At 47.2% G+C, this 27,444-nt stretch overlaps 2 protein-coding genes across 5 annotated transcripts in view; one reads left to right on the top strand and one right to left on the bottom strand.

Moving 5' to 3' along the window:
- NRAP (nebulin related anchoring protein) overlaps window positions 1-4,117 on the top strand; it is a 78,880-nt gene extending 74,763 nt beyond the window's left edge. For 3 of the 4 annotated variants that reach the window (XM_008051143.2, XM_021709143.1, XM_021709144.1), the window contains 4 exons: window positions 681-788; window positions 2,214-2,525; window positions 3,269-3,400; window positions 3,954-4,117. In XM_008051143.2, the coding sequence (XP_008049334.1) occupies window positions 681-788; window positions 2,214-2,525; window positions 3,269-3,400; window positions 3,954-4,058 (657 nt within the window). In that variant the 3' untranslated portion in view covers window positions 4,059-4,117. Of the gene's footprint in view, window positions 1-680; window positions 789-2,213; window positions 2,526-3,268; window positions 3,401-3,950 lie in introns of all 4 variants that reach the window. The other variant, XM_008051142.1, reaches the window with a different exon arrangement.
- A 67-nt stretch (window positions 4,118-4,184) lies between these two features.
- The window catches only part of HABP2 (hyaluronan binding protein 2), a 41,363-nt gene continuing 18,103 nt past the window's right edge, over window positions 4,185-27,444 (bottom strand). The window contains exons 2-13 of the mRNA XM_008051141.1: window positions 25,686-25,722; window positions 18,597-18,707; window positions 17,063-17,170; window positions 15,810-15,926; window positions 14,712-14,831; window positions 14,053-14,224; window positions 12,825-12,922; window positions 10,865-11,120; window positions 9,362-9,504; window positions 8,119-8,253; window positions 6,632-6,777; window positions 4,185-4,795 (exon numbers count right to left, since the gene is read on the bottom strand). Of these exons, the coding sequence (XP_008049332.1) occupies window positions 4,631-4,795; window positions 6,632-6,777; window positions 8,119-8,253; window positions 9,362-9,504; window positions 10,865-11,120; window positions 12,825-12,922; window positions 14,053-14,224; window positions 14,712-14,831; window positions 15,810-15,926; window positions 17,063-17,170; window positions 18,597-18,707; window positions 25,686-25,722 (1,608 nt within the window). The 3' untranslated portion in view covers window positions 4,185-4,630. The remainder of the gene's footprint in view (window positions 4,796-6,631; window positions 6,778-8,118; window positions 8,254-9,361; window positions 9,505-10,864; window positions 11,121-12,824; window positions 12,923-14,052; window positions 14,225-14,711; window positions 14,832-15,809; window positions 15,927-17,062; window positions 17,171-18,596; window positions 18,708-25,685; window positions 25,723-27,444) is intronic.

The following is a 27,444-nucleotide window of genomic DNA, read 5'->3' as shown; positions in this document are numbered from 1 at the left end:
ACTAAGAGGATATGATTACAGACTCCCAGAGGGCGTGTGAGAACAACTTGAAAAGGGAAAAATGAAAGAGGAAGATATGAAACACATGGGTCAGCCACTCGGTCAGGTTCTTGACAATAAATTTAATTCAGGTGAAGGCTCTTCCCTCCGTGCAGGCACCAGGGGAGTGTATGAGATGCAGCATGCCTCATAGGGATGGTGGGGGACATGGCATCAAAGCCAGGCTGAGGGGCCCTGGATGTCAGTGGCACTAACAAACACATGAGTGCCCAGGTCCAAGGAGCAGCATTTTCAGCATGTGGGAAGAAACTGGATTCTGGACGTTTGAGTTCTGGCATCTAGATGCTACAAACCCAAAGAACTGAAAGCAAATGCAAAGACAGAAAGAAATGGGTGGGAGGGGGCTTCTGATACCAGTGGGGTGTAGCAAATGAGCAGGACCCATAGACCACAAGCCCACAAGAGCAGGGCCTAATGGTCTGGTTGGGGGTGTAGAGCTGCAGTACTTTGTGGCTAGCCCCCAACTCCAGAGCTGGGGAGTCCCTGGGATGGACATGAACCATGGGCTCTGCCATCCTGGGAATAAACACAGTTTAGGAACCTCTTTTGCTGAGAACCAACAACATGCAAGACAGTGGAGTGACTCCCTGCTGACTCATGTTTTTGTCTTCCCAATCTAGAAAGTCTACAGAAACTCTTGGGAGCAGACCCGGGCTGGCAGTTACGACTTCAGGCTGGATGCCATCCCATTCCAGACTGCCCGGGCATCCAGAGAGATCGCCAGTGATGTAAGACCTCATGCTCTCTCCCTCCAACAATGATGGGTTTTACTCTGGTTTCCCAGTTCTGTTGAAAGACAAACCACCAGCACTCATCAAGATATTCTCCTTCTCTCTCCCCCCACAGCACCAAAACTAAAAATGCACTGTTATTTTAAATGCGAGAGAAAAAAAGTGCCTTATTTTCTAAGATCTTAACCAGAAATTTGGGATTGTATTCCCACTTCCTCTCTTTTAAGGGAGACACTCTTAAAAGTTAATGTCTGAGTACCTAGAAGCTAATGAAATGTGCTTGGTTTGTTGATTTTCAATAAAGGGGCTTTTTTTTTCCCCCCCCAGAAGTGCAGTATGGTAGAGTAGGAAGAGATGGGCTTTTGCCTTGGTTGACTTGAGTTCACATCCTGGTGCAGTAACTTAGGAATTGGCTGTTTGACTTGGGCAACTTGCTTAAATTCTCTGAATGCAAATTTCCACATGTTCAAAATAAGGATCTTGTCCCTTAGGATTAATGTAGGAATGAAAACAAAATGGTATGTGTTGTATGGCACATAGCGGGGGTTCAAAAATGGCAGCTATTATCGAAAAAGAGGATGTTGTTTTGACCAAACAGGTACTCCTTAGCACTGGACACAGGCTTACCTTGGAACTGTTTCTTGCTGGTCCACAATGTGCTAAGTATAGAAATCAAAAGTAAGCTTTTTTTAAAAAAAATGTTTTTAGCAATTAGACACTGCAACATCCCAGCATGTGATAGGTGAACTCATCTCTTTGAACAGGGTGAAAGCCATTTGGGGTGTTATCAAATGCACGTGGTACTACCACAGGCTAGCCACGTGTAGTAGGACCACATATGGGTCTTTGATGCATTGGAAATTCAAAAGTAAAACAAAATGAAACCGGCTCTTCACTGCAGGTGGTTTGAGGAGTGCTGGACTAGGACCTTGAAAACTGGAAATAATCAAATACAAAGTAGCCTGTGTGAGAAGGGGCACACAGATGGAGTATTAATTGCAGCAGCAACAATATCAGTAGCCACCACTCAGTGGGCAAGAGTTGGTGCCAGAGTGGGTGTCCCCTCTGGGACCAGCCTCACAGATGGGGCCAGGCCATAGGATTCTCAGCAGGAGAATCCTGGCCAGTTGCTGGCTCCTCTTGGCCTCGGTCCCGCAGGAACGCAGCCCACATCTGGTTGAATCCTCTCAGCCTCCCATGGGGTAGAGATCACTCTCCCAGTTTGTCAGATGAGGAAACTGAGGCTCAGAAAGAGATTCAGTAACTGACCCAAGGCCACCCAGCTGGGCCAACTTAAATTCAGAACCTGTGTCCTTAACCTGCTCTTGAGCCTCCTGCTGAGAATCCTACGGCCTGGCCCCATCTGTGAGGCTGGTCCCAGAGGGGACACCCGTGACCTGCCTCTGCTCCTCTGACTTGCAGTTCCGGTACAAAGAGGCTTTCCTGCGGGACCGAGGCCTGCAGATTGGATACCGCAGCATCAACGATGACCCAAGGATGAAACATTTCCTCCACGTTGGCAGACTCCAGAGTGACAATGAGTACAAGAAGGACTTTGCCAAGAGTCGGTCCCAGTTCCACAGCCGCACAGACCAGCCTGGCTTCCTTCAGGCCAAGAGGAGCCAGCAACTGGCCAGTGATGTGCATTACAGGCAGCCCCTGCCCCAGCCCACCTGTGACCCGGAGCAGCTGGGCCTCAAGCACGCCCAGAAAGCCCACCAGCTGCAGAGTGATGTGAGCCACCCCTACCCATTCACTGAGGCCCTTCCCTGGTGACTCTTCCTAGGAGATGGCCATCATCTCACATTCCACATTACCTCCCAGGCTGAAATAGAACCCAAAACACTAACACTTAAGAACCAGAAGGGGTAATAGCAGTAACCACCTTTACTTGAGTTGCTACTGTGGGCCAGGCTCTGTGCCAAGCATTGTGCCATGCAGCCCCCACAACAACCCCAGTTCTGCCTCATTTTACAGATGAGGAGCCCAAGACTCAGAGGGGTTGAGTGCCCTACTCACAATCACACAACAAATAGGTGGCACACCTGGGATACGAACCCCATTTGGTTTGATGTGAGAGCTCAAGCTCTTGATGGCTGCGCTGTGCTGCTTCCAAGGGATCTTAGTGGTTACCTAAGCTAATATTTGCACTGATCCTGGGAACAAACTGGAGCCCAGAGAAGAGCAGTGACTTCCCTAAGGCTACAGAGTATGTTATAGTAGAAGCAGGTGCGCCCCGCTTGTAGTATTCGTCACTTGAATGGGGAAATACAAGGGACAGTGACATACTGGCCTGGCTCACAGCACAGTGGGCCCTCCATGCCTGGAAGCTCTTGCCTAAGAGATGAATATGCTCTCCTTATTCTGTCTTTACTGAAAGCAGCATATTCTCCATCTTGTGGCTGCCTTTTTAATCCTATTTTTTCAGTGGTCAAGCCACCCCCAAACCCTGCTAACATATTCCTCTTTTCCTCAAGGTCAAGTACAAATCGGACTTGAACCTGACTAGAGGCATTGGCTGGACCCCTCCTGGCTCCTACAAAGTGGAAATGGCTCGGCGGGCTGCAGAACTGGCCAACGCAAGGGGCCTGGGTCTCCGGGGGGCTTATGTGAGTCATGAGCTGCAAGGCCCTGGGGAAAGACAAACTCATTGTTTCTTTTCAAAGTTTATTTTTGGCCAAAGGTCAGCTAGCGCTAAAGAAGTGTGAAATGCAGCTCAAGAAGGTGCCTAATTTCATGGGTCTGAGATGACCAGGCAGATAGCTCATGGGTTAAACTTCCTGCAGGGTTTTCTCTGAAGTCACAGCCATTAGTTCTGCAGAGGCAAACCTACCGGGGCTACATCAATCCCGGGCCAGGGCAGCCCAGGCAGCGCTGACTGCTTGCTCGTTATATCCCTGAGAAGGGTCAGGGACTCACTGGATACAACAGTCTGCATTTTGAACCCTACTTTGTTCAGAAGAAAGACACCACGTCTCAATGAGAGATTGGCTTTGCTTCTTTCTCATTCTTGCCTTGAGGATCCTTTTTCCCGGGGAGGGTGGAGGAGGGGAGAAGAAAGGGGAGGAGGAACATGTTAAAGGCTCCTGGGGCCTCGTAGAGTGTCCTGTGGGAGCAGGGCAGGAGCTGCATGCTAACTCGAGGTGTGTTTGATTTTAGCAGGGCGGGCCAGAGACAGTGGAGGCTGGAGGTCATCAGAGTGGGGAGGTGAACCCAGATGCCATGGAGATTCTGCACGTCAAAAGGAAGAAGGCTCTGCCATTGTGAGTGAGCAGGTTCCCCCGACTCTTGAGAGGAAGGCCAGAGAGGAACTTTGCTCGCTAGAGTTTGGACAAGCTGAAAAAATGCCCCCCAACCCCTCCCAGATCCACCATTATTAAAACAACTCTGAAAGCAAATGGAGAATGTTGTATTTGCGGTCCTCTCTGATACCGAGAGGTGGGTGGCTGGCTCTGTTGAGTACCTCAAGGGTCTGGGGTGAGGACTAAAGATGTGAGGTGACTCCCACTGAGCTGGGAATTCTGTAATCTGCGTTTGCGAATGTTCAAGGTGGAGGCAGTTTCTGTGAACATCGATTTTCTAGAAGGTACAATTGTTTGAGGGAAGCAAACAATGTATGTCATGTGGCATCCATCATTCCTTGTGCTACCCAGGGAGTCAGAAGGAGCCTGATGAGATGGTGCAAATGCTGGTCCAGAAAGGCCCAGGCTGGGCAGTGATCGTCTCTGCTTAGAATACAGACACTCCTAAAGGCTCTGGAGGACTCCATTGCTGCCCATGAGGCCTCCTCTTATCTGGACGCTGAGGAGGATGGGCTCTGACATCCAGAAGACAGCATCTTAGAAGCCAGCTTCCCTTTGGATGGTGGCTTTGATCCAGTTCAGAAACTTGGTGACTTGGGTGTAGACCCCTGGCTTCTTCCCACATTCTAGGCCCCAGCTCACTATCCCATAAACATAGTAGGTGCCATCCTTCTCACAGGTCAGAGGGCCTCCAGAGTCACCCTATGGGAAACAGAGGCATGAGTTCAGTCCTGTGAACCACAGTACATTTGGAGATAACCCCACCTCTCTCTAGGAGGTTCTGGCGGGTGATGGGGTAGAGTCGCCCGTCAGCCACCATGGGCTTCTTTGGAAAGCAGTGCCAAGGCTCTTCCCCATGCTTCCCATGATGCAAGACTTTGAAGGGAGGGCAGCTAGCACTGTCCTCCATTCCTGAGTCCACGAAGGCTTGGCAGATATTACTACTATGAGTTCTCAGGGACCCTCGACTTACTCCTTCTGACAGCTGACCAGGGGTAGGGCGTCCTGCTTGGGGAGACCCCTTCCAGAGCCAGCAGGGCACACACAGGGGAGGAGGAGGGGGACTCTGAGGCAGCGTGGCCTTGGTGTCCAGCATGGTCTATGGGATCAGAGCTTTTGGGTTTCAAACCAGGTAATTTTATAGATTAGGCATCTGAGATTGGAGAACTACTTTAGTAATTGATGAAGATCACTCAGTGAGAGACAGAACCAGGTTTCAAACCCACAACTGTCTGTTTCCACAGCCTGGAAGTGAAACCTTTGAATTGCCTAGGGAATTGAACAAGTTCTTTTCCTACTTATCTTCCAGGAGCTTAGGGTGAATTGCACCCATCTGCCCATGCCCCTCCTCTGAGTCTATGAATGCCCACAGCTCCCTGGAAAGGAAGAGAGGGTCGCAGGAGAGCCACAAACCCTGGAGAAAAGAGCCTCAATTTCCCATCCCAAAGTGAGCTCCAGGTTGGCAAATCATTGTTGGGTTCCTTTGTAGGAAGGCTCCATCAAGGAGCTAGGATTTGAATCTGTACTTGCTCGGTTTTCTATGATAGTTGGATTGTTTATGAGGACAATAGGCAGGAAATTCTAAATGGAGGTGTTCCTGGGAGTCCTGTGTGTTATGATCCCTGCACAGGGAGAAACTATGGCGAGTGGACTTTGACTTGAGGCAGGGATCTGAGGTCACTTTAGCACCGGTTGATGAAGCCACCACCTACTCCATCTTCGGCAGCATTTTTGAGTCACAGGCCTCAGCAGCTTAGGGTTTCCAAAGGTAGCAGAAGTCAGGCAGGCCCTAAGTTGGCCATGGTCACAGAACCACTTAGTTTGCTAGGGCTCAATCTCTTTCTTTCTCTCTCCCTCTCTCTCTCTCTCTCTCTCTCTCCCTCTCTCTCTTTCTCTCTCTCTCTCTCTCTCTCACACACACACATACAAAACAGCCTAATGATAAGTTAATATTATAGTGAAATTTCTAGGCCTCACATCTTTCTCCTTCTAGCCATTAGTCTTTGGACAGTTCCTAGTTTACTGCGATTTTCGGACATGCTGCCCAATACTGAGGTAGAAGGTGCCTTCTTTATATTTAAACACAATGAGACACAGTAGCAAGGGCTTTGGTATCCGTTGTTCAAATTCCAGCCCTGCCTTTACCATAGACATAGTAGGGAATTGAACAAGTTCTTTCCTACTTGTCTTCCAGGAGCTTAGGGTGAATTGCACCCATCTGCCCATGCCCCTCCTCTGAGTCTATGAATGTCCACAGCTCCCAGTTGCTATAGCCCATGATAATTTCTCCAATCATCTATAAAATGGTGATAATGACTTCACCAGTGTGTTGTGAGAGCTAAATTAGATAATGTAGGCAAGTGACCATTATGGTCATTATGCTGAGTCATCCTGGATTGACATGGCTGCAGATGCACCAAGGGACCTTAGTGGGTGGACCTCTGAATGTAGGTCAGCCCAGGGCTATAGGGGGCATCTGTGCCCAGTGTAATGTCTTGCCAGCCTCTCCTTCTCCAAGCACCATGTGGAGTTTCTGACCTGGCAGGTGTCTTTCCCAGGTTTCTGAAGGTTTCCTGCACAAATCATACTGTCATCAATCATATGGTCATAGAGTCGGCGAGAGTTGCACAAAGTGTTGGCAATCAACTTGACTTTGGCATCCAGGAGCTGACGAGACCCTTCCCCTTTAGGGCAGAGAAAAGAGTCATGACTGTGGGAACCAGGATAGCATCCACCTCCCCAGAAACCCATAGTAGTAAAGAGGTCACCAGCTCTCAGCTCAGGAAAAGGGTGTTTTCCAGGAAGTGAGCAGGAAAGCCTCATCTTCAGCCCTCACCATGCCTGTGCAGACCTGCAACACCAGACTGGTCACAATGGACCAGAATCATTTATATTCTCCTCTGTCTCCCCAGATAGACCATGAGATTCAGGAGGACAGAAACAGTGTCTTCACCATTTATTTCATTTCCTAGGCTTAACAAAAGGGCTGGCACATAGCAGATTCTGGATGGATGGATGGATGGATGGATGGATGGATGGATGGATGGATGGATAGATGGATGGGTGAAGTACCTTGGTGCACTAGGTAACCTGTTTCCTAGAACAGACGTTTCCCTCACTCCAAAGTAATGAAATCAATCAAGATATGTCATTGACTTTGAACATAAAGTCTTAGAGGCCTATTCATGAAAAACAAAATGATTCTAACCTGAGGTCCCATAAGATTTCTATCTGAGACATTAGCATGTGACTTTTCTGTAGACCTATTTAAAGTGATTCTTGCTATGTATTAATCAGGGACAAGATTGGGAAAGGAAGAGGAGGATATTTTGAGTCTTTGGGAAAGACTTGAAATACTCTTCTGAATTTTTTTGTAGTAGAGGACATAATCACATAGTACTGTGAAGAAAGTAACCATTTGGTTACTTTTTTAGATAAGATTAATCATAAAAGACAAATCAATAGCTCAATTTAATAAAATTTTCTAGAATATCTACTATGTGGAGAGTTCTGACCAAAGTACTATGGGAGAGACAGAGATGAAGGAGACCTAACCCCCTATCCTCCAGGGGCTGACTTAATAGCTATCTCTGTAGAATTCTGCCATCTCCTGTGATCATGATTCTAAACCTAGGAGGTAAGTATGATTATTAGAAAACCAGAACTCGGATTTTAAGCAACAAAGCCAAGAATCTAATACTAGTCTGTCTGACTCCAAAATCCATGCTCTTTCTAGTCTATCCTTTTTCCAGTCTACCTAGAGAAGTAGCAAAATCTCTCATGGATACTTGATGAAAGCCAAGTAACTAGGGCTAGGGACCTGGGACAGAAATGCAGATTAGGAAAGGTCAACGAAGGCAGGTGGTGAGATTTAACCAGAGCTTGAATGATGAGGTAGATGATTTTGGATAACACATTTTGGATATAACACTTATTTCAACTTCAGAAAGGAAGTTCAGCGTGGCCCTTTCTTCTCCATGGATGTAGCTCACCTACATCCTGGGAAAGTACATGGCAGGACTCACCTGTTTCTGTAACACCCCAGCCAGAGATGTGGCACTCAGTCCCAGAGGGAAAGGGGTCATTGGGCAAACATACAGTCTTCACGTATTTGGACTCCAAAGCACAGTGACCATCCACCGGCTTTAACTTGAGCAAAGCTAGGTGAAGAGAGAGGGAAAATGGGTGTGAAGCCATCTCTTTGCCAGAGAAACATCAGCTTCCACTTGCTTTGAAAGGTGGTCTTAGCAAAGCCCCACACCCCATGCCTGAAAAGCTTCTTCCTTGGTCGTTTTCTTATTTAGCTATTTACTTGCTTATTTATTGAGAGGGAGTCTCACTCTGTAAGTGAGCCTCACTCAGACTGGAGTGCAGTGGTGCAATCACACCTCACTGTAACCTCAAACTCCTGGGCTCAAGCAATCCTCCTGCCACAGGCTCCCGAGTAGCTAAGACTACAAGCACACCACCACCCCCATATTTTTTTTTGTAGAGTTGGAGGTCCTGTAGTGTTGCCCAGGCAGGTCTCCAAGTCCTGGCCTCAAGCAGTCCTCCTATCTTGGCCTCCCAAAGCACTGGAATTACAGGTGTGAGTGTACCTGGCCCCATTTCGTTTTTTGAACTTCTGCCTGGGGAGGAGTAACATTTCAGACTGAGAGTGAGATCAAGAAATAATATTGAACTTAAAATAATTTCTAATCCATTTTCAAAAAAAACAGACTGTAAGAGGGAAATAAAGCTATTGAAGGAGGGAGTGGGTCCCACAAAAAGGGAAGAGGGGCACAGAGCTGAGCAGCCAGCAGCTTAAGAGCATCATTGTCTCTGCACCTGAGCACCCACCAGATGCATGCACCTCATGTCCTGTGTGTTCAGTGCATACATCTCATGTCACTTAACACACAGGAGGCTGAGAATTGTGCACAAGTGTCCCCATTTTACAGAAGAGAAAATGGAGGCTTAGGGAGGTGACCTGATTTCTGGCTAGACTGTTGGGGAGCTAGGATTCAAGGCCAACATCTTCTTACAGCACAGTGTTCCTAGCATCACTTCCCCTCAATTGAAGAGCATGTGCCCATTTATCTACAACATTAACACATACTCTTAAGAACAAAAGCAGCTCTGGAATACATCCTCTACCTTCCTGGGTCCACAAGAAACCAAAATTATCAAGATCACTTTCTAGCACCAAACCTCAGCTTTTTTTTTCCATCAGTGGAGAAATCCACCTAGGACAAGACCTGTGGGTGCCCCAAGAGAGAGGAAACTTGCCAATATCATTGTGAGGGACCTCGTCTCTTTCATTGTACTGATTGTACTTGAATATCTTCTCTACCCCAAAACTCTGCTCGTGAAATTCTGTCTTCTTCAGATCCTGGTCCCCCAGCACCACTTGAAGATGTTTGGCTTTTATCCTGCAATGGAAAATAAGAAGGTCAAGAAATCACCCTGACTCTGCTCCTAGTGAGCTGTGTGACCTTTGACAAATCCCCCAACTTTTCACAGCCTTAGCAAACCTCATCTGTGATCATCTTGCTCACAGAACTCTGCCGTGGGGTCCAAATAGGATAATGTAAGGTGCAAGCTTTATTAATGGAAGCAAGCTCCAAATGTAAGCTGTCATTTTTATCCTACTCCTCCTGGGAGAACTCCCATTCTCCCTGAACCTGGCAGAAGAGCAACCATTGCTTCCTTGAACAAATCTTCTAAAATCCATTAATTGGTGCTAATATTTCTTTACTCGACCTCTCTTGGGGAGTACCTCTTAGAATCCCAAAAGAAATTGTTTAATAACAAGGTGGGGCCAGATGCAGTGGCTCATGCCTACAGTCCCAGCACTTAGGGTGGCTGATTGCTTGAGCCCAGAAATTCACGATCAGCCTAGGCAACAGAGTGGGACCTCGTCTCTACAAAAAAAATTTTTTTTTAATTTGCCAGGCATGGTGGCACTTGCCTATCATCCCAGCTACTCAAGAGGCTGAGGTGGAAGGGACACCTGAACCCAGGAGGTTGAGGTTGTGGTGAGCTGTGATCATAGCCTGGGTGACAGAGTGAGTCTCTGACTCAAAAAGTAAAAATGAATGAATGAATGAATGAACAACATGGATGGAAAGACCTGCAAGTCCACTTCCCAAACCTGGGCTTTGTGGACCAGCCCTGACCATGAGTGTAGGAATCTTTGTGGCGGGGTACAGTTATACAGTTTCCCAGAAGGACACACAGGAGGTCTGGCTGATGACACCTGACATGTGACTCATTGGTGATGGCGTTAGACAGTGGAGCATGCCTTCCTCTATTCAAGGCAGGACTAAATAGATTAAAGAAGCAAATAAATTTGAGTTTGTGTCACATTTGCCCGCTCACTTTCTACACAACTTCAGGTAAGATCCAGGGTCCTCACTTACGAAAAGGGGATAACAACCAACACTTTACCTCCACAATATTTACTGAACACCTGCTAGGTACAAAGACCTGCTCGAGACACTGAAGATCCAGTGACTAATAAAACAGATGAAACCCTCTGCCCTCCCTCAGCTTGTCTTCCAGTAGATAGTTCTGAGGATTAAATGTCACATAATATATGCAGTCCGCATGGTGAGTATTCTAGACATAGCCGCCATTTGCCATTTGGTTTTAAGAAGCCACCTGTTTGCCCTTGAAGCGAGATCAAACCCTTGATCTTGCCCAAGCTACCAAGATGCTGCTCCAAGGGGAAGGTGGGAACACCTTCACACACTCAGGTCATTCTGGTCCCTGATCCCTGTGGATACCTACTCGGTGCAGTGGGCAGCAGTGAGCACCCAGCAGGGGTGGATCAGTGCCCCCCCACAGAAGTGGCCCTGGGGCATGGGGACAGTCAGAGGCAGCGATGTCTGTAGGGATGCTTGCCACGGGTGCTTGCCTGCCGTGCTCTTAAAGCCTCCGTAGATTCTCTTGACCGTCCTTTCTGCTAGCTCAGTCTTCCCGCAGGAGTCAAACCCCAGAAGCTCGGTAAAGGGCTCCGTAGGGCTTTCCTCTGGGTAGACAATGTCTGTGAGACACAAGGAAGACAAATTACACTACTCAGCCTCCCTCCAGTCCCTTAGCAGGAATGAGTTGCGGGTGTGACTCTGAACCCAACTGCTGAGCAGGTGTCCACAGTTAAGAGACCGCAATAATGCATACAGGATGGCATGTAGTAGGTGCACAGCTAATACTTGTTGAATACATTGATTAAATACAGAGCTGGCTGGGCATGGTGGCTCATGCCTGTAATCTCAGCATTTTGGGAGACCAAGGCAGGACATAGCTTGGGCCCAGGAATTCAAGACAAACCTGAGGCCAGGCACAGTGGCTCATGCCTATAATCCCAGCACTTTGGGAAGCCGAGGTGAGAAGAATGCCTGAACCTATGAATTCGAGAGCAGCCCTGGCAACTTGACGAGAACTCATCTCTACAATAAATAAAAAATGAGCTGGGCGTGGTGGCACGTGCCGGTAGCTCCAGCTACTTGGAAGGCTAAGATGGAAGGATCGAGGCTGCGGTGGCCGTGAGTGCGCCACTGCACTCCAGCCTGGGTGACAGAGTGGGACTCCGACTCAAAAAAAAAAAAAAGACCAGCCTGAGCAACATAATGAGATCTCATCTCCACAAAAAAAAAAAATTAGCTGAATGTGGTGGTGCATTCTTGTAGTCTCAGCCACTTGGAGGCTGATGTGAAAGGATCACCTGAGCCCAGGAGGTAGAGGCTGCAGCGAGCCAGGACAGTGCCACTGCACTTCAACCTGGGTGAAAGAGTGAGACCCTGACTCAAAAAAATAATTATAATAATACAGAGCAAGTCTACAGAATTAACGAAGATGTTTTTTCTTATTTCAAAGTGTGTTACTCCTAGAACTGACATGCATACACACTCATATCAACATACATGTAAACATACAAATCCATTTCTGGATATGTGCTTAGCTGTTTATTAGTGCACACATATATTTTGCAGGCTTTTGGGGGATGGAAGGGAGGATATCCAAATGAACTAGAGTAGGCAAGATGACACAGTTGCACAGACGACGGTGATACAAAGGAGAGAGCAGTAAGTGTTGTATATGTAGTGCCTTGTCCCATTCCTCGGGATTTGTAAGGAAGAAGAGATAGCTCTTCACTTGAGAGATCAAGGAGGAGTTCCTGGAGGGGAGGATACTTGAGTATGTTCTCAAAGAATGGTAGGGTATGACCAAAGGCAGATACGGGGTGGAGTGTTACAGGCAAAGGCGACTATTAAAGCAAAGGTACAGTGTGAAACTGTTCAGGGAGTGAATCCCATTGGCCAGGGTAGGAGGGTGTATCGTTCCTGAAGTAGGCACAGATGGGGCAGGCCAGACTGGCAGGAAGACTGTGATGCTAGAATTTGAATGTGTTGTGTCCTAGAGGTTGTGGGGGCCAAGCCAATGTTTGCCCACCATTGTACACCCATGGGCTGGCACCGTGCCTGGTACACAGTGGGAGATGGATAAAGATCTGCTGAGGGCACTGACTTGGAGTCAGAAGCCATGAATTCACAGCTGGATGACCAGTCTGAACCTACAAGGGTCTCCAGGCCTGCTTGGCATCTGGCAGGGAACAGAGCGCTGGGCAGTTGGATCGGCACTGGGATGGTAGTTGGCAAGCAGGTGTGGAGGAAGGATGGGGTGGAGGGACATGACTCTGTGGGTCTGCATCCTCCCCACCCCCAGCTCCTCCAGACAGCAACAGCCTTACCTTGGGCTGAGCAGGCTGAGACATCGCAGTACTCCCACTTCACCTTTTCATTGTTGACTTTAATGAAGCACCAGGGCCTTTTGTCTCCATCTGGGTTTCTAAAAACACAAACGAAACAACTCAGGGGCAAGACTTGGTGACTCCAGTGAGCCTCACTAGAGGACCTTCAGACAAGAGGGTGCCAAGCTCTTGCACTCCCCCTTGTACCACATTCTTTTGGAATCCTTCAGCAGGTTAGCAAACCTTGGCACACAAGGGTGGTCATAGTTTTCTGCAAAACCTTGACTTCCAGAGGAGAATCCCAAGAACCAGGAAGCAGCTCACAAGCCTCATGCCAGATCCAGGGGACATATCCAATTCTTCGTAGGAAAAGAAAGAATACCCCTGTTGAGGGCCCTTTTTGTCAGGGAAGTAAAATAGTCACATAAGCAAGATGAGAGTAGAAATCCTCCACCTGAACCTCCAAATTCCATGAATGGGAATCCTCCAGAAGGTTGCCATGATCTCTCTCCCCAAGATGGCTCCACAAAGGGAACAGCTCCAGGTGGGTGCAAGTGGAAGGTAACTAATGTTTTGTGCAAAGATGATCCCTTGTTTATGAGGTCAGTTTAAAATCATGCAAAGAATCCCTGGCCCTGGCCCACACTCATCTAAGTCATTGGCCATGGTTAGACAAAGGACAGGGACAGGAAGCCAACAGAGTGGTCTGGAGACAGCAGAAAAGGAAGAAGGTAGGCCAATACCAGGGAGGTGACAGCATTATTTTGAGATGGGGAAACCTGAACTTCCTTGGGGTAGAGACTGCCATCTTCAACAGACATTCCATCTGCTCCTTTGCATTTCTTCCTTGAAGTTACGTGGGGCTCAGTGACTATTTCTGACCAACAAAATATGTGAAGGGAGATGATGTATCACTTTTTAGCTGAGTTAGTAAAAAACTCATGCCCCATTTTTCAGTCACTCAGTGCCCTTCCTGAGTATCTGAGTAAGTTTGTGGGCCGAATCTTCTACTATTACCACCACCAACTCACAGGGCACAGGTAGCATAAGGAAGAAATATACTTTGATGTATTTGAGACAGTGGCATTTGGGAGCTGTTTGTTACAGCAACATAACCTTGCCCATCCAAAGTAGGAAGATCTTCCTAGAAAGCAAGCTGATGAATTTGAATGATCTGTTTCAAAATCAAGCGACCAAATCTGAGCATAGGGAAGGAGGTCATGTTCACCTGCAGAAGTTGTGTTCCCCAATCCCATGGGTTTCGGCATCCTCCATAAACATGTTGTAATTCTCCTGCAAGAGGAGGTGGGAGTTCCAGAAAAGGCAGGAGTGCTGGTTGACCGTCCTACTCACTTTCCCTCGGTAAGAGTAGCCATCCCCAACATAGCAGTCATCAGAACCTCGGAGAAAGTATGAGGGCTGTGAGAACAGATAGCGAAGGGGTCTCCTGCTCCCAAAAAAGTGCTAGGTGGGCATATCAAGTGCTCATAGGATTGGGCATGGATGTATATCACCTGAGATTTAATCACAAAATTCCAGAAAGAAGGTGGCTTGAATGTTCCACACTTAACCCTGCTTAAAAACATGAAATATATTGGTTGTGGAGTGTGGGAACTTAGCTCCTTAATTCTGGCTCATACAGGAACTGGTGGAGGGTAAGTGGAAGCCCAGGGATGGCCAGGAGGTTTGGTACTATGTCCTGGTTTATTACTTTCTTTACACAGAGCACGACACCCTCCCTGACCTTAGGCTGGAAGGCTGAGCCAGAAATAGAGTTTGGAAAGCACAATTTGAACCACATTCTGGCAACAAAAACCCAAAGAGGAAAGACTTCCAGAAGCCTCATTTGTGGCCCTGAGTTTCTGATGAGATGACAGAGATTCGTACCTATTTCGCAGAATTTCCCCCTGAACTGGTCAGGACAGGCACATGTGAACTTGGATCTCCGCTTGTGCCGGGAACAGGTGCCCCCGTTCTGGCAGGGGTTTGGCCTGCACACAGGAACCACTGTGAACACAGGAGGGTGGCCAAGGAGCCTCTTCAGAAGGAGTTGCCTATGTCTGAGATGGTGAGCAGATTTTGGTGGCACTTTTCTGGCTTTTGTCCTTTCACAAAAGATGGGTCGCCAAAAGGGAATGACAAAACCACTGATACTCTAGTAAAAGTGCACACAGCTCTTAAGAACATAAGCAAATCTGAGTGGAGTGATAAGGTTAGAGGCCATGCAGAAGGCATGTTTAAGTGGATGGGTCACTCAGTAGGGAAAACAAGAGGCATGAACTGAGCAGGAATTTCACACCCAGTCTGAGCTAGTCAGAGCTAAGTTGAACTTTGGCTCTGTCCCTGGATAGCCTGTAGCCATAAGCAAATTAGTTAACCTCCTTACATTTCAGTTTCTTCATCTGTAAAACTCTTCTTGCAGAGTTTTTTGGAGAATGCAACAGAGAATGTAAATGTCCTGAGACAATGCCTGACTCATAGCAGTGACTCAGTATGTAAAAATTCCCCTACATGATCCTTCTGCCTCAACAGAAGGATCCAACAGCCTCAACCTGTTGGTCTCAGGCGATCCTTCTGCCTCAGCCTTCCAAGTAGTTGGAACTACAGACATGCTCCACCATGTCTGCTAATTTTTTTGATTTATTGTGAAGACAAGGACTCGCCAAGTTGCACAGACTAGTCTCAAACCCTTGGGCTCTGGCAATCCTCTCGCCTCTGCCTCCCAAAGTGCTGAGATTACAGGTGTGAGCCACAGCACCCAGCCGAAGTGAGTTTTCAAGATGATTCTTTTTGAATGAGAAGGAACACAGATCAGCATATTCCCACTGGGGTCTCCAAGGATGATGACTTTAGAAATCCTAGTGAAAAGAATTATCTTGGATGCCATGAAAATATCAGATGCATCTGGACTTCCATGCAGTGGGGTGCAGATACCCCAGGCACAACCTAGGGAAGAGAAACACTGAAAGGGCCTCCGCCACTTACCTCTGGAACAGTCGGGACCCGTGTAAGGGTGTTTACATGCACAGCGGTAGTAGGGAGGATTCTGGATAACAAGACATTGACCCCGGCCACATGGGTTGCTCTTGCACCTGTTTCGCACTGTAGGGGATCCATAGAGAAAACAGGGCAAAGCACAGGACATTATCTGAGGCAAATTTTACTTGGAGGCATATCTGTATAGTACAATGTTAGGGGGCGAGGGTGGCAGACAGAGCCCGTGTGACCTTGTCCATGGTCCTGAAATACCAGGCAACACCAGGATAAGGCTTCTCTCTTATTTGAGGTCATGAATGACGGTTTCCCATGTGCCTTCTGTTAACAAAAACATTGATAATTTTTGCACCTTCAGCAAACAGAGCCACAATTTTAGTCTCCCCGTTTCATAGCTGATTTCATATTCTGTTTACAGTTTTGTCATTCTTTTGAGAAGTTGAGGAATGAACTCAGATACTGTTTACACTCGATATCCCCGACCATCTTGAAACTCTTATTGGAGTAATAAAAGAATTGAAAAGGAATAAGTGACGAGGGCTCAGAGGGAAGAAGTCAACCACAAAGCCACATATACATGTAAGACCCCCTGCACCCCTTTAGATGGTTGCTAGATCTGACAGAATCCAAGTCCTCTCTAGGGCTACAATTAATCCACAGGAGTTCTTATTCCCAATGCACTCTCCCATGGCTTCGTGTTGTGCCCACAAGAGCTCACTAAAGGCAGACACAGTGAGGTTGGCAGGATGAAAGACCGCGGGCCAGGAATTAGGCACCGGGGCTCTAATTTCTCCTCTACGCCTAACTAGCCATGTGACCACGAGCAAGTCCCCTGCATACCCTGGGATATCTTTCTCTAATTGAGTTGGGCCTTATGTGCTCTGAGATCCTTTCTGCTCTCCATTTGAGGAATATATTTCTCTGTTGTCAGTCTAAACAGGCTAAACACAAAGTCCTGAGTTTGGAACACATCTTGGTGTGAGTCCAACTCTTACTCCCTCTCAGCCTCAATCTTCCCAGCTGTAGAATGGACATACTCGTGCCATCTCTCAGTGAAGGGGTGAGGATTCAGTGAGTTGCTGCCTGAGACCCTATAGAGAAATTGCACTATATGTAATACAATATGTACAGTGATCATCTTTCCCAAGAGCTCACTTGGCCCTTTCTTATTCTCTAGAGCTGAAGAAGGAACTGCCCCTTGTGTAACTCAGAGGGAGGAGTGGATCTGTTGAAGGTGCACTCACCATTCTGACATCGGTTCCCAGAGAAAGGGGCTGGGCAGCTGCAGGTGAAGGTGTCCTCTCTGACAAGGCAGTCACCGCCATGTTCACAGGGATTGGACTGACACGGATCTAAGGCACATGGGCAGAAGTCAGGGTTGGCAGGGAAGAGCAGGCGGGAGCCACCATTTGCTCACCTAACTTCCATTTCCGACTCCAAAGGGGAGAATAACTGCCTAGCCAGTGGCTGGGGAAAGGAGGAAAACAAATGTCCTTAAACAACAAGAAAAACGGCAGTCACCTGAGCAGAGAGAGGAATTCAGGTTAGTTAGAGGAGAGACGAGAAGGAGCCGTGACTGTCTCCCCTCGGCCTGGCTTTGGATGGGGCCTTTCTCATTGAGAAACTCCCCTTTTCCCTCATCAGTGTTCTTCTCCTCCCAGTCTTGCTGGGAGTGCCACGGGGTCTGTCTCTGATGCTGAAGGCATTTCACAAGCCTGAAGACCTCCCCTACTTCCAGTGCCCAGGGGTGGAGGTCAGGAGTGGGGAAAGAAAACCCACCCCTAATGAAACGCAAGCTTTCTGAACATCAGGAGAGAAGACCAAAGGCAAGAGGGTGACAGAAGAATTGGCGGCGAGGAGGAAATGACCCAGTGGCCTTCATCTTTCTTCAACTACTTGTTCAGTTAGATTTTGTCATATTTCATCTGTGCCTTTGGCTTTTCATGGTTGTCTGAATGGATCTTCCCTTGGGGAATTCTTTATCCTTCTGTTCACACACATTGTTCTTTGGTTCAGGAACTAGGATCCCTGGGCCCAGCTCTTGTTTTGATGGTCCCTTCTGATGTTCCCCGATGCCCTGTATCTTGGCCCTGCCTTCCAGGCCACTTCGCACAGTTACACAGCTTTTATTCCAGCTGCTAAGTGCTTTCCATTCCTTCTCTTGGTTTAGTTACATGGCATTGCTTGGACTCAGCTTCTTATTTTCCCTTTCTGTCCCATTGCTTGAACTAAGAGGTCACAAAAACAACATACACACAAAAACGCGTACACACACACACGTGCATACCGTACAATTGTGGAAAGCTTCTGAAGAGTGAAAGGAGATGTAAAAGTGCAGCAAAGGTGGTAGGGAAGGAAAGTCCTAAAGCCAAATATGTGCACACTACAGTCTGATGTTCAGTGCTAACTCAGACTCTTCTACATACTTAGGCACTGACCTGTGACCTAAGCTAGGGGAATGATTTTGAACATGGCTGTTATTCAGAGGATCAGGAAACCTAACCGATGCTGCATGAACTTGGCCAAGTCAGCTCCTCTCACGGCCTCACTTACTTGACCTATCATCTGAGGGTCAGGGAGATGGTCTCTAAGGCCCTCCCCAGTCCTCATCGTGTATGACTCCAAGTGAAAAAAAACAAGCAAGTCTGAATAATTTCTTCCATAGCTATTTTACAATACTGGTCAGAAAGAAGGACAGAGAGAAGCCCTTGCATATGGTCACACACACACTCTCCTCTGCTCGCCTCTAAGGAGGGCCCTGAAAGATTTGCTACCTACCATCCTCTGTGTAGTACCAATCAGGATTTTCAGGGTAGGCAAGCGTACTACTGGGAGTCTCTTCCTGGTTGTCATACTCTTGGCTGTACTCATACTGGTCAGGAGTCCAATCTGCAGGGGTGGGAACAGGACAGAAGAAACCCTAATCATTAGACTCAAGTAAGTCAGCATTGTATTTAGTCAGACATTTTTTTCCCCCAAATCCTGAAGGAAGTGACTTTCTAGCTTCTCTCACCAATGAAGATAGAGAGGAGGGGTCAGGCTTTGTGTCTTTTTATCTGGGGGATGGGAGACGTTATGACGCAGAAGGCAGTATTGGCATTAAGCAAGGTTATGAGCACCTGATTGGAAATGGGGACAAGCAGCCAACTCCTGACTTTCCACTCACTTGACCTTGAGAAAGCCAATTTTATTCTTGCTACCTCAGTTCTCTCATCTTTGACCCATGAGAAGAGGATTGGGGCCTTGCAGGATTCCAGGATTGTATATGGGGTCTTCCCAGGGTTGGATCACACGGTACTTGAGTGCCTGGTTGGGTGGTTCTGTGAATAGTATTTCTTGATTGAAACTTCATTAGTTACCTTAGCTTAACAAAGTAAAAAAAAAAAAAGGTATCCCTTTTGTTTTGGCCATGGTATCAAACTACTCCCAAGCTGCAACTATCGAGTTCTTTTAACACACAATATGTATGGAGCCTTTACCATGCACCAGGCTCTATGCTAAGCACTTGACACGCACCATCTCCTTTCACCCTCCTAAAAATCTAGGTGATGTATTACTTGCTCTACTTTCAGTTGAGAAGCCTGAGGTTGAAAGAGGTTGAGTAATTTGCCCATTATTCGTCATGTAGCTAATAAATGGCAGGATATGAACGAAGGCAGTTTGTCTGCATATGACTACCACATTTCCCTGACTCAACTGCAATGCTTATACTTCAACTAGTGTCCTATTGTCTTGAATACATCCACACTTACCCTTGGAAAAATGTGTCCAACCATCCCCATTGAATGTCCAGTTGACTAGTTAGGAATCGCCCAAGAACAGCCTTGAGAAAGTTCATGGATCTTGCCCACTGCAAGAAAAGGCAGGGTATGGAGTCACCCATAGTTGTAAACCTCGTGCTAGACCAGTCTTTGGAAAAAGCGGGTGTGTGTAAGGCCCGACTCAAACTCTTTGCTCTCTGGAGCCATGGTAGATGCTGGTCTCTCTGCAGCTGGTAGCTCTGTGAAAGTTTGGGACTTGAAGAAAGTTGGGTTGACTTCGCTGTCTCCAGCTGGCGGAGAGTGGCAAGTCGCCGGTTGAAGCTGCAAGGAAGCCGGCCAGAGATGCGTATGCTAATGAGGCAGGAGCAAACGCAGATAGCTGACTTGAAAAGCCTCTCCCACGGAGCCAGCTGATGGCTTGGAGGACGGCACTCTACCCAAGCCTGATTATCAACCACATTGTCTCTCAGTCATTCCGTTATAGTCTTTATCTCTTTGGCTTTTGAAAAATCGACTTTTGCACAATGGCTGTTTTATATTTCCCATTAAAATGGAGCTATCTTTTCATTTCTTGTTTGAATACGCCAACTCTGGTTCCTTGCCAAAGTTTCACCTCATTTATCACAGTGTCAAGTCAAGACTCCCTTTGCTTGCTCATTATTTCTCCCGAGCTGCTTTTCCCCACTATGAAAATGCTCCCAGGGGAGGCCACCTTTCCAGGGCTGAGGATCTAGGTTGAAGATAAGGCCATTGTCTTCCCGGAGCAAATAAAGTTTCCTTCCATCTAGCACGATAAAGCAAAGAAAGAGAGTGAGAAAGTGAGGGGAAAAAATGTTTTCCTGAGTTTGTCATGAAAGATTTCAGACTGACATTTAGGAGAGACAATGGGGCTTGGTAATGAGATGATTGCATCGCTTATTTATTTCTTTTTCTTTGGGGAATTTACTTTTGTTTTTCCAACAGGTGTTGATAGATAAGTGCCCTTCAGTTTTCTCCTGTAATTTTTCCCGTCTCTTCCGCAGGCTGGGGGTCACTTTGACTAACCCTGGCTAGGCCGTCAAGAATTACTCGTTTTGCAGATATTTAGTAGTGGAGAAACTTCTGTGTTGATGGAATGGTGTGACTTGGATGAAATGTCTGTGGGAGGATTTTGACTCGAATGCAGCCCTATTAACAAGGTCTGCTCCCTTCTCAGGGAAGCTGAACAGGAACTAAAATATGCAGGCTTTGAATCATAGTCCTGCTAAACAAGGCAACAAGTGCCTCCTATTCTCTAGGGCACAGGGTCCTCATTTCTGATAGGAAGAACCAGTAGAGCTCAGTGGTCCCAGGTCACCAGGGTGGAAGAAGCCATCAGTTGGAGAGCTGTGTAAGGGGCGGCATCAAGCTCCTTTACATCTGGGGTGAGCTGCAGCGTGTTTTTAAGGTGCATTACAAAAGCATCACCTGGGAAGTTTTCTCTACCTCCAAACTCAAAGCTTATTTTGTCTTTTCTATTATGTTGACACTTAATCCTATTGTCTATGTAAGTAACTTGTACTGCGCACCTACAGTAAACCAATTACTATGCCAGGAGCAGGAGGGCATTGGGGACTGTGGAGAATTACACAATTAAGAGTGGGATGCAGTCTTATCCTCAAAGGAGACTCCAGTCAAGGTTGGGTGTGGAAGAAAGCCGGTCAAGGAAGGAGATTAAGGGGTAGAAGAGGCAAGGGAGCTAGAAGTTACCAAGTGTAGGTCTGGTGGCCTCAGGTTCCACAGTGGAACTTCAGTTTGGTATGAGCCAATATGATGACAAAAATAGCCCGATTGCATCTATACTCTTTGCAATGGGACTTTGCAGCTCCTCTCACCAAGAGATGGAGTTGGTTTCCCTGCCCCTTGGGCATGGCCTGGCCTCAGGACTTGGTTTGACCAATGGAATGTGTGGCAGAAGGACCATGTACCAGCTCAAAGCCTAGGCTTCAGGAAGTCTTTTCTTTCTCTTTCTTTCTTTCTTTCTTTCTTTCTTTCTTTCTTTCTTTCTTTCTTTCTTTCTTTCTTTTCTCTTTCTCTTTCTCTCTCCCTGCCACACTCTCTCCTCTCTTTCTCCCCTCTCTCCTCTCTCTCTGCCCTCTCTCTCGCTCTCTCTCTCTCTCTCTCTCTCCCACGTGGACGCCTATGACTGTCACGTGAACAGTTTTGTCAATTCTGCAAAAGCATGAGAGAACATGTGGACAGCAGCATGCTTAGTGGTCGCAGGTGAGACCTCAGACATAGAAGAAAGTCCATCCAAGTTCAGCAAAATGAGACCCAGACAATCCACCAGCTGCTGTAGACACGTGAACGAGCCCAGTCAGGATCAACCGAGCCTGATGCAGACCAGAAGAACTGCTTGACTGAACTGAGCCTAAATTGCCAACCCAATTATGATTTAACTTAAAATTCTAAATTCTAAAATTTTAGATTTAGACTTAGAATTTAAGAGCATTCCTCAGTGACCAGGTTGACTAGAGAGTTTTAGGTTTGCTGGCTGGGTCTCAGATGGTCCGTCTCACTTAGGTACTCAGTCTGTCTGATTTGTTTTCTCCAACTAGATAGTGGATTTCTTAAGATAAGATCCTTTTCTACTCCTCTTTCTACCCCCACAGTGCCCAGCACAGAGCCCTACATGTAGCTAACGCATGTGTTTGACAGATTGATTTTTCCCTTTGTGGCCAAGCCTTTCTGCCTTCTGATTGGCCAGCACACAGTTCTGCTGGTAAAAAATGGTGTTTGCTTGAAACAGAACAAATGGAGAAGTTAGGAAAAATACTTTCTCTGGACTATAGAAAAAGGGGAACACTTTGGAAAAGAAAGTGACAGCTGTCACGGGCATTTTCTATTAGGTGTAAAAAGAAATCCTTGTGGATTTGTCTGGTTATCAGAGTCTGTTTCTAGAAATGATCAAGAAGAGTAGTGAAAGTATCCTGAGTTAACACAAATGATCCTAATAATAGGTTATGATATACTGAGTATTTACTACATATCAGACACCAAGTAAATGTGGTTGCACATGGTCTTATTTGACCTTGAAAAATCCCTATGGCATAGTTAACATTATTTCTATTTACAGGTAAGGAAAAACTAAGGCTGAGGAGACGGCATCATAACCTAGGTCTACTTAACTCCAAGTCTTTTTTTTTTTCAAGTCTGAGTCTCACTTTGTCGCCCGGGCTGGAGTGCAGTGACATGCTCACAGCTACCGCAGCCTCGACCTGCTGGGCTCAGGCAATCCTTCTGCCTCAGTCTTCCAAGTAGCTGGAACCACAGGCATGCACCACCATGCCTGGCTAACTTTTTTTATTTATTGTAGAGACAAGGTCTTGCCAAGTTGCCCAAGCTGGTCTCGAACCCCTGCATCAGGCAATCCTCTCACCTCCACCTCCCAAAGCGCTGGGATTACAGGCATGAGCCACCGCGCCCGGCTGACCCCAAGTCTTGCTTGCCTTTTTTTACAATCCTGGAACCTCTTGTGGATTTGGGTTTCATGAAACTGAACAGGTTTTAGTTTTCAGGAAGTAACACACACTGGGAACTCATGCTTCCACACTTGCTCTAAGTCCATCGGCTCGGATTAACGTGGTTCATGTTCGGGGTCTCTCAGAAGAAGTTCGGAGTTCTTGCGATGGGGGCTTTGCAGCTGGTCTGGTTAAGGAGTTTGCCAGATGTGTGGAAGAGAATAAAAAATCCCCGGAATGTTGTCTCTGTTGGTGTCATTCATTACTGTGGCACAGACGGCTCCTCCGAGGGCCTCCCTAAACCCCAGCCCTGTCGGCCTGCATTTGACGCTTCCAACCTGGCTGATGGGACAAGCCCAGCAGAGACCCTCGCTGACAGGCTGCGGGACAGTTGATGGATGGGCTCAGCCTGTGTTGCTGGGCAGAGCCAAGACAGCTCTGAAGAGGTACTTCCACAGGCCTGCTGGCTGTCGTGTCACCTGCTTTGGGAAGGTGGGCAGAGTCTGTGCTATTTGATGGCTACCTCCTCCACCACCCACTGGGGACTGGGAACTGGCACCTTCTGCTCCAACAAGACCCTCACCATGCACTTTCTCTGGCAAGACCAACCAAAACAGCAGCTTGCCTGTGGGCATGAGGGTGGTGTTTCCTTTGCCACACTGTTGTCTACAGCCAGCAGGGACTCCACAAATTCCATCAAAGCACAGCCCCCGTGTGAAATCAGACACTTAACAGGGATGTTTTTAAAACCTAATCTACTCTTGGCAGGAAGGCCCAGCCACTACACCACAGCCTGCTCCACAGCCAGAGACTGACAGCACACCTCGAGATGGACTCTGAGTAAATAGCCAGCTTCTGGGTCCCTTCCTTTATGCACCAAACTGTCAGAAGCTATTGGCAGAGGTCCTTGTAAAGCCCAGCTTCTTGGGATATTAAATCCATATTTCTCTACTCCCAATAAGTGGTTTCTCGGTATGTTCTTAAATACTTTCGGTGATGGGGAACTCATGACTTCCCAGGAGCCCAACAGCCCATTTAAACAGCTCTGATGATGAGGAAGTTCTTTCTGTTTGCAGATCAAGTCTGACCTTATAGCTCCAAGTCCACTTAATTAAAGCCATCACAGACTGAATCTACCCCCTTTTCCATGATCTCTGTTCAGTGGGTCCACTGCTTAGAGTTCAAATTGTTCACTGCATAATTCTAGGGTATCATAAGCTCACTGGGGCAGCTGATAGAAAAGTAAAGGGCCCCTGAGTCCTCAGCACTCCTGTTTCTTCCACTGTGTCTTCCACAGTTCCTGCGGCTCTGCCTCTCTGACACCCAGATCCAAGGAACCCCTTGTGCTCTAAGCTGGAGAAGAGGCCCCTCTTCCAGACCCTTGACTTTGGCCTCTCCCCAGACTCCACATGAAGATGGTGGAGTGACCTCAGCAAGGACACCCCTGTGAAATACTGTTCTGAGGACACAAACTATGTTTCATTGAATGCCTTGCTTTGGAGAAAGACAGGTTATCTCAAAAATCCAGCAGCCATGCTCAGACATATTTCTTTTTCAATTCCACAAACATTCTTTGAGCACGCAGAATGGAACAAAGACCTGGCCTTACTTGCTTTGAGCTGGCATGCTTCTGTCTACCCTCCAGGGCTTATCTGCTGGAGAATATTGACTGTCAAACTGAATTTGGCACAGTTACCACCATCTTTGCTCCAAATAAATCCTTAATTCAGAGTTTGGATGTGACTGCTGTCTCCAGGTGCTGTCTGTCTGGCTCTGGTCCTTCAGAGGACGTGACCAGCCCAGGTACCTACCAACATACCTGTGGGGTATGTTGGCCTCTGGCCAGATAATGAAGCAGTAAGTGGAATTTTCCTTCTTGGGGTTCAGAGCAGCAAATGGGAACCTGGGCCCAGTGTTAGGGACATAGATGATGTAGTAGAAAGAAGCAGCCCTGCCAGCCTGGGCATGGATATGGGCACCAGACAGAGGAAATAGGAAAGGGACAAGGTAAGAAAGTAAGTCTGTGAGACAGAGCATCTATGTGAAAGCGCAGAACCCACTGAGTGGTGGACACCTTGAGCCTGAGGAGACAAATAGTCCTGGCGGAAGGGATAGCAGTGGCAGTGCTGGGGGAAGGCTACCACCAGGCATAGGTCAGCCCAGGTGCTACCTGCTAACAGTGCTGGCTTCCTGCCCAAAGGGTTGGAGGGACTGGGGGAAACACAGGGCCACCAGCCCGCCCAGAGCCAGTCATAATCCCATCACACCCTCATTTTGCCTGGACTTTCCATCTCATCCCAGCCACTAATAGGCTGTGTGATCGGGAGCAAGTTGTTTCTCCCTTCTGAGCCTCGGTTTCTTCCTCTGTAGAATCAAGGGGTTTAACTACATCAACAGTTTTTCTCTTGGGGTCCTGAGACTGGCCAAGAGGGATGTTCGTGGGCAACTCGAAATTGTGTAAGGCGTGATGTGTGTGCAACTTTTTCCAGGCAAATCCCTAAGGTGTCTGTGAACCAGTTGAACCCCGAGGTCCTTCCAACACTTCCATCCTTGGGCCCCCTCTGCTGCATCCCAGAACTAGCTCGTGGCTGGTGGGAAGTCCCAGGGCAGAGACTCGACACACTCACCTGGGTCCAGGACTTCCAGGAAAGGCATTAGGGAGAACTGAAAAACAACAAAGAAAGAGGTTGAGACAGGACTTGGCCACCAGGTGGTGCCCTCCTGAGCTCCTGTCCACGAGGGAGGATCATATCCAGGGTGTGAGAACACTGGGCACTTTCTGATGGTTGTAACTGGGACAGGGCTGGAGGGAGCAGTGGGGTCTACTTGAAGATGCCCCACTGCCTGTGTCCACTGAACACCACAGCATTGTCCCTCCTCCACAGCAGGGGCTTGTGTCCCTTGTATACATCTGTCTTTGTGTTGGAACATGGCTGCCAGGTACAGACGTGCCTGTCAGTTATAGAGATTTTCTTCTTCTCTCTGCCTGACTGTACACCACTGAATTTCATCCTTCTAACCATCCTTCAAGGAGGCTTGTAATAGCCTTGCTTCCAGATGAGAAAAATGTGGATTCAGAGGTCACATGGCTGTGATAGGATTAGGATTCATGCTCAAGTCTAGGTGATTTCCTTGGGTGACAGCTCCTGGGGATTGGGGACAGACAGATGCTTAAAACTCTCCAATGACTTCCCTTGTTCTTGGAATAAAATACAACAACCTACCATAAAGCACAAGCACCTACCAACCCTCTCCCATACTCTCATGCTCCTTACTAAACTCCAACCACATTTGGCTTCAAAATGATGCAAGTCACGTTTTTCCCACCACAGGCCTTTGCATGTACTGTTCCCTCCACCTGGAAACCCTTCCCAATTACTCTCAGCAGGTCTCAGTTTAAATGTTATCTCTTCAAGGAGGCCTTCCCTGAATATCCTATCAGCATGACATCCTCTACCCCCATAATTATGTCACCGCACCCACTCATTCCCACCACAATCCTTATTACAGTATATACTTTTATATTTATTTGCATGTCACCTGTCTCTAACATCTGACTGTGTTCTCCAGAGGGGCAGGGATCATGTCGTGTTTTGTCATTGAGGTATTACCCAATATCTAGCATAGGCCTTGCTAGAATAAGTAAATAATGATAAAATTTTGCTGAATAAGTAAATAGTGATATAAACAGTTCTTGAATATGCAATACTTAACCAGAAAAGAAAGTTTTACTCATTTAATAACCACAGTATTTTCTTGCATTTAAATCAGAGGTAAGCAAATTAAGGCCCTTGGATCAAGCCTTGCAGCTGTGTTTTTGTAAATAAAGTTTTATTGGAACACAGCCATGCCCATTTGTTTGTGTATCGTCTATGGCTACTATTGTGCTACAATAGCAGAATAGTCATGACAAAGAAAGTATCACCCAAAATATTTACTATCTGACACTTTGCAAAGTTTGCTGACCTGTGATTTTAAAAATTGCTAGTTCTATCTATCTGTCTATCCATCTATCTACCTATCAGCTATCTGTCTATCTGTCTATCTATCTACAGACTTCCCTTTGGGACTTGGCTGCCAGAAAGCTGAGTCCAATGAGGTGCGTCTTCCCAGTACCCACATCCATCCAGACAGTTTGGCATACTTGGTTCCTCTACCCTCAGCAGAATTTTCAATTTTCTGTTTTACTGTTGACTTCCTTAAATGATCTTGGGGTGTAAGCAGATGCTAAATTAGAAAAGAGAAATAGTAGGCCGGGCGCAGTGGCTCACACCTATAATCCCAGTACTTTGGGAGACCAAGGTGAGAGGATTGCCTGAGCCCACAGGTTCAAGACCAGCCTGGGCAACTTGGCGAGACCTCATCTCTACAATAAACCAAGAAAAA

The sequence above is a fragment of the Carlito syrichta genome, unplaced genomic scaffold (genome assembly GCF_000164805.1).
Source record: "Carlito syrichta isolate Samal-C Ts95f unplaced genomic scaffold, Tarsius_syrichta-2.0.1 Scaffold167470, whole genome shotgun sequence".
Taxonomy (NCBI): domain Eukaryota; kingdom Metazoa; phylum Chordata; class Mammalia; order Primates; family Tarsiidae; genus Carlito; species Carlito syrichta.
This window is presented reverse-complemented; position numbering and strand designations above follow the sequence as displayed.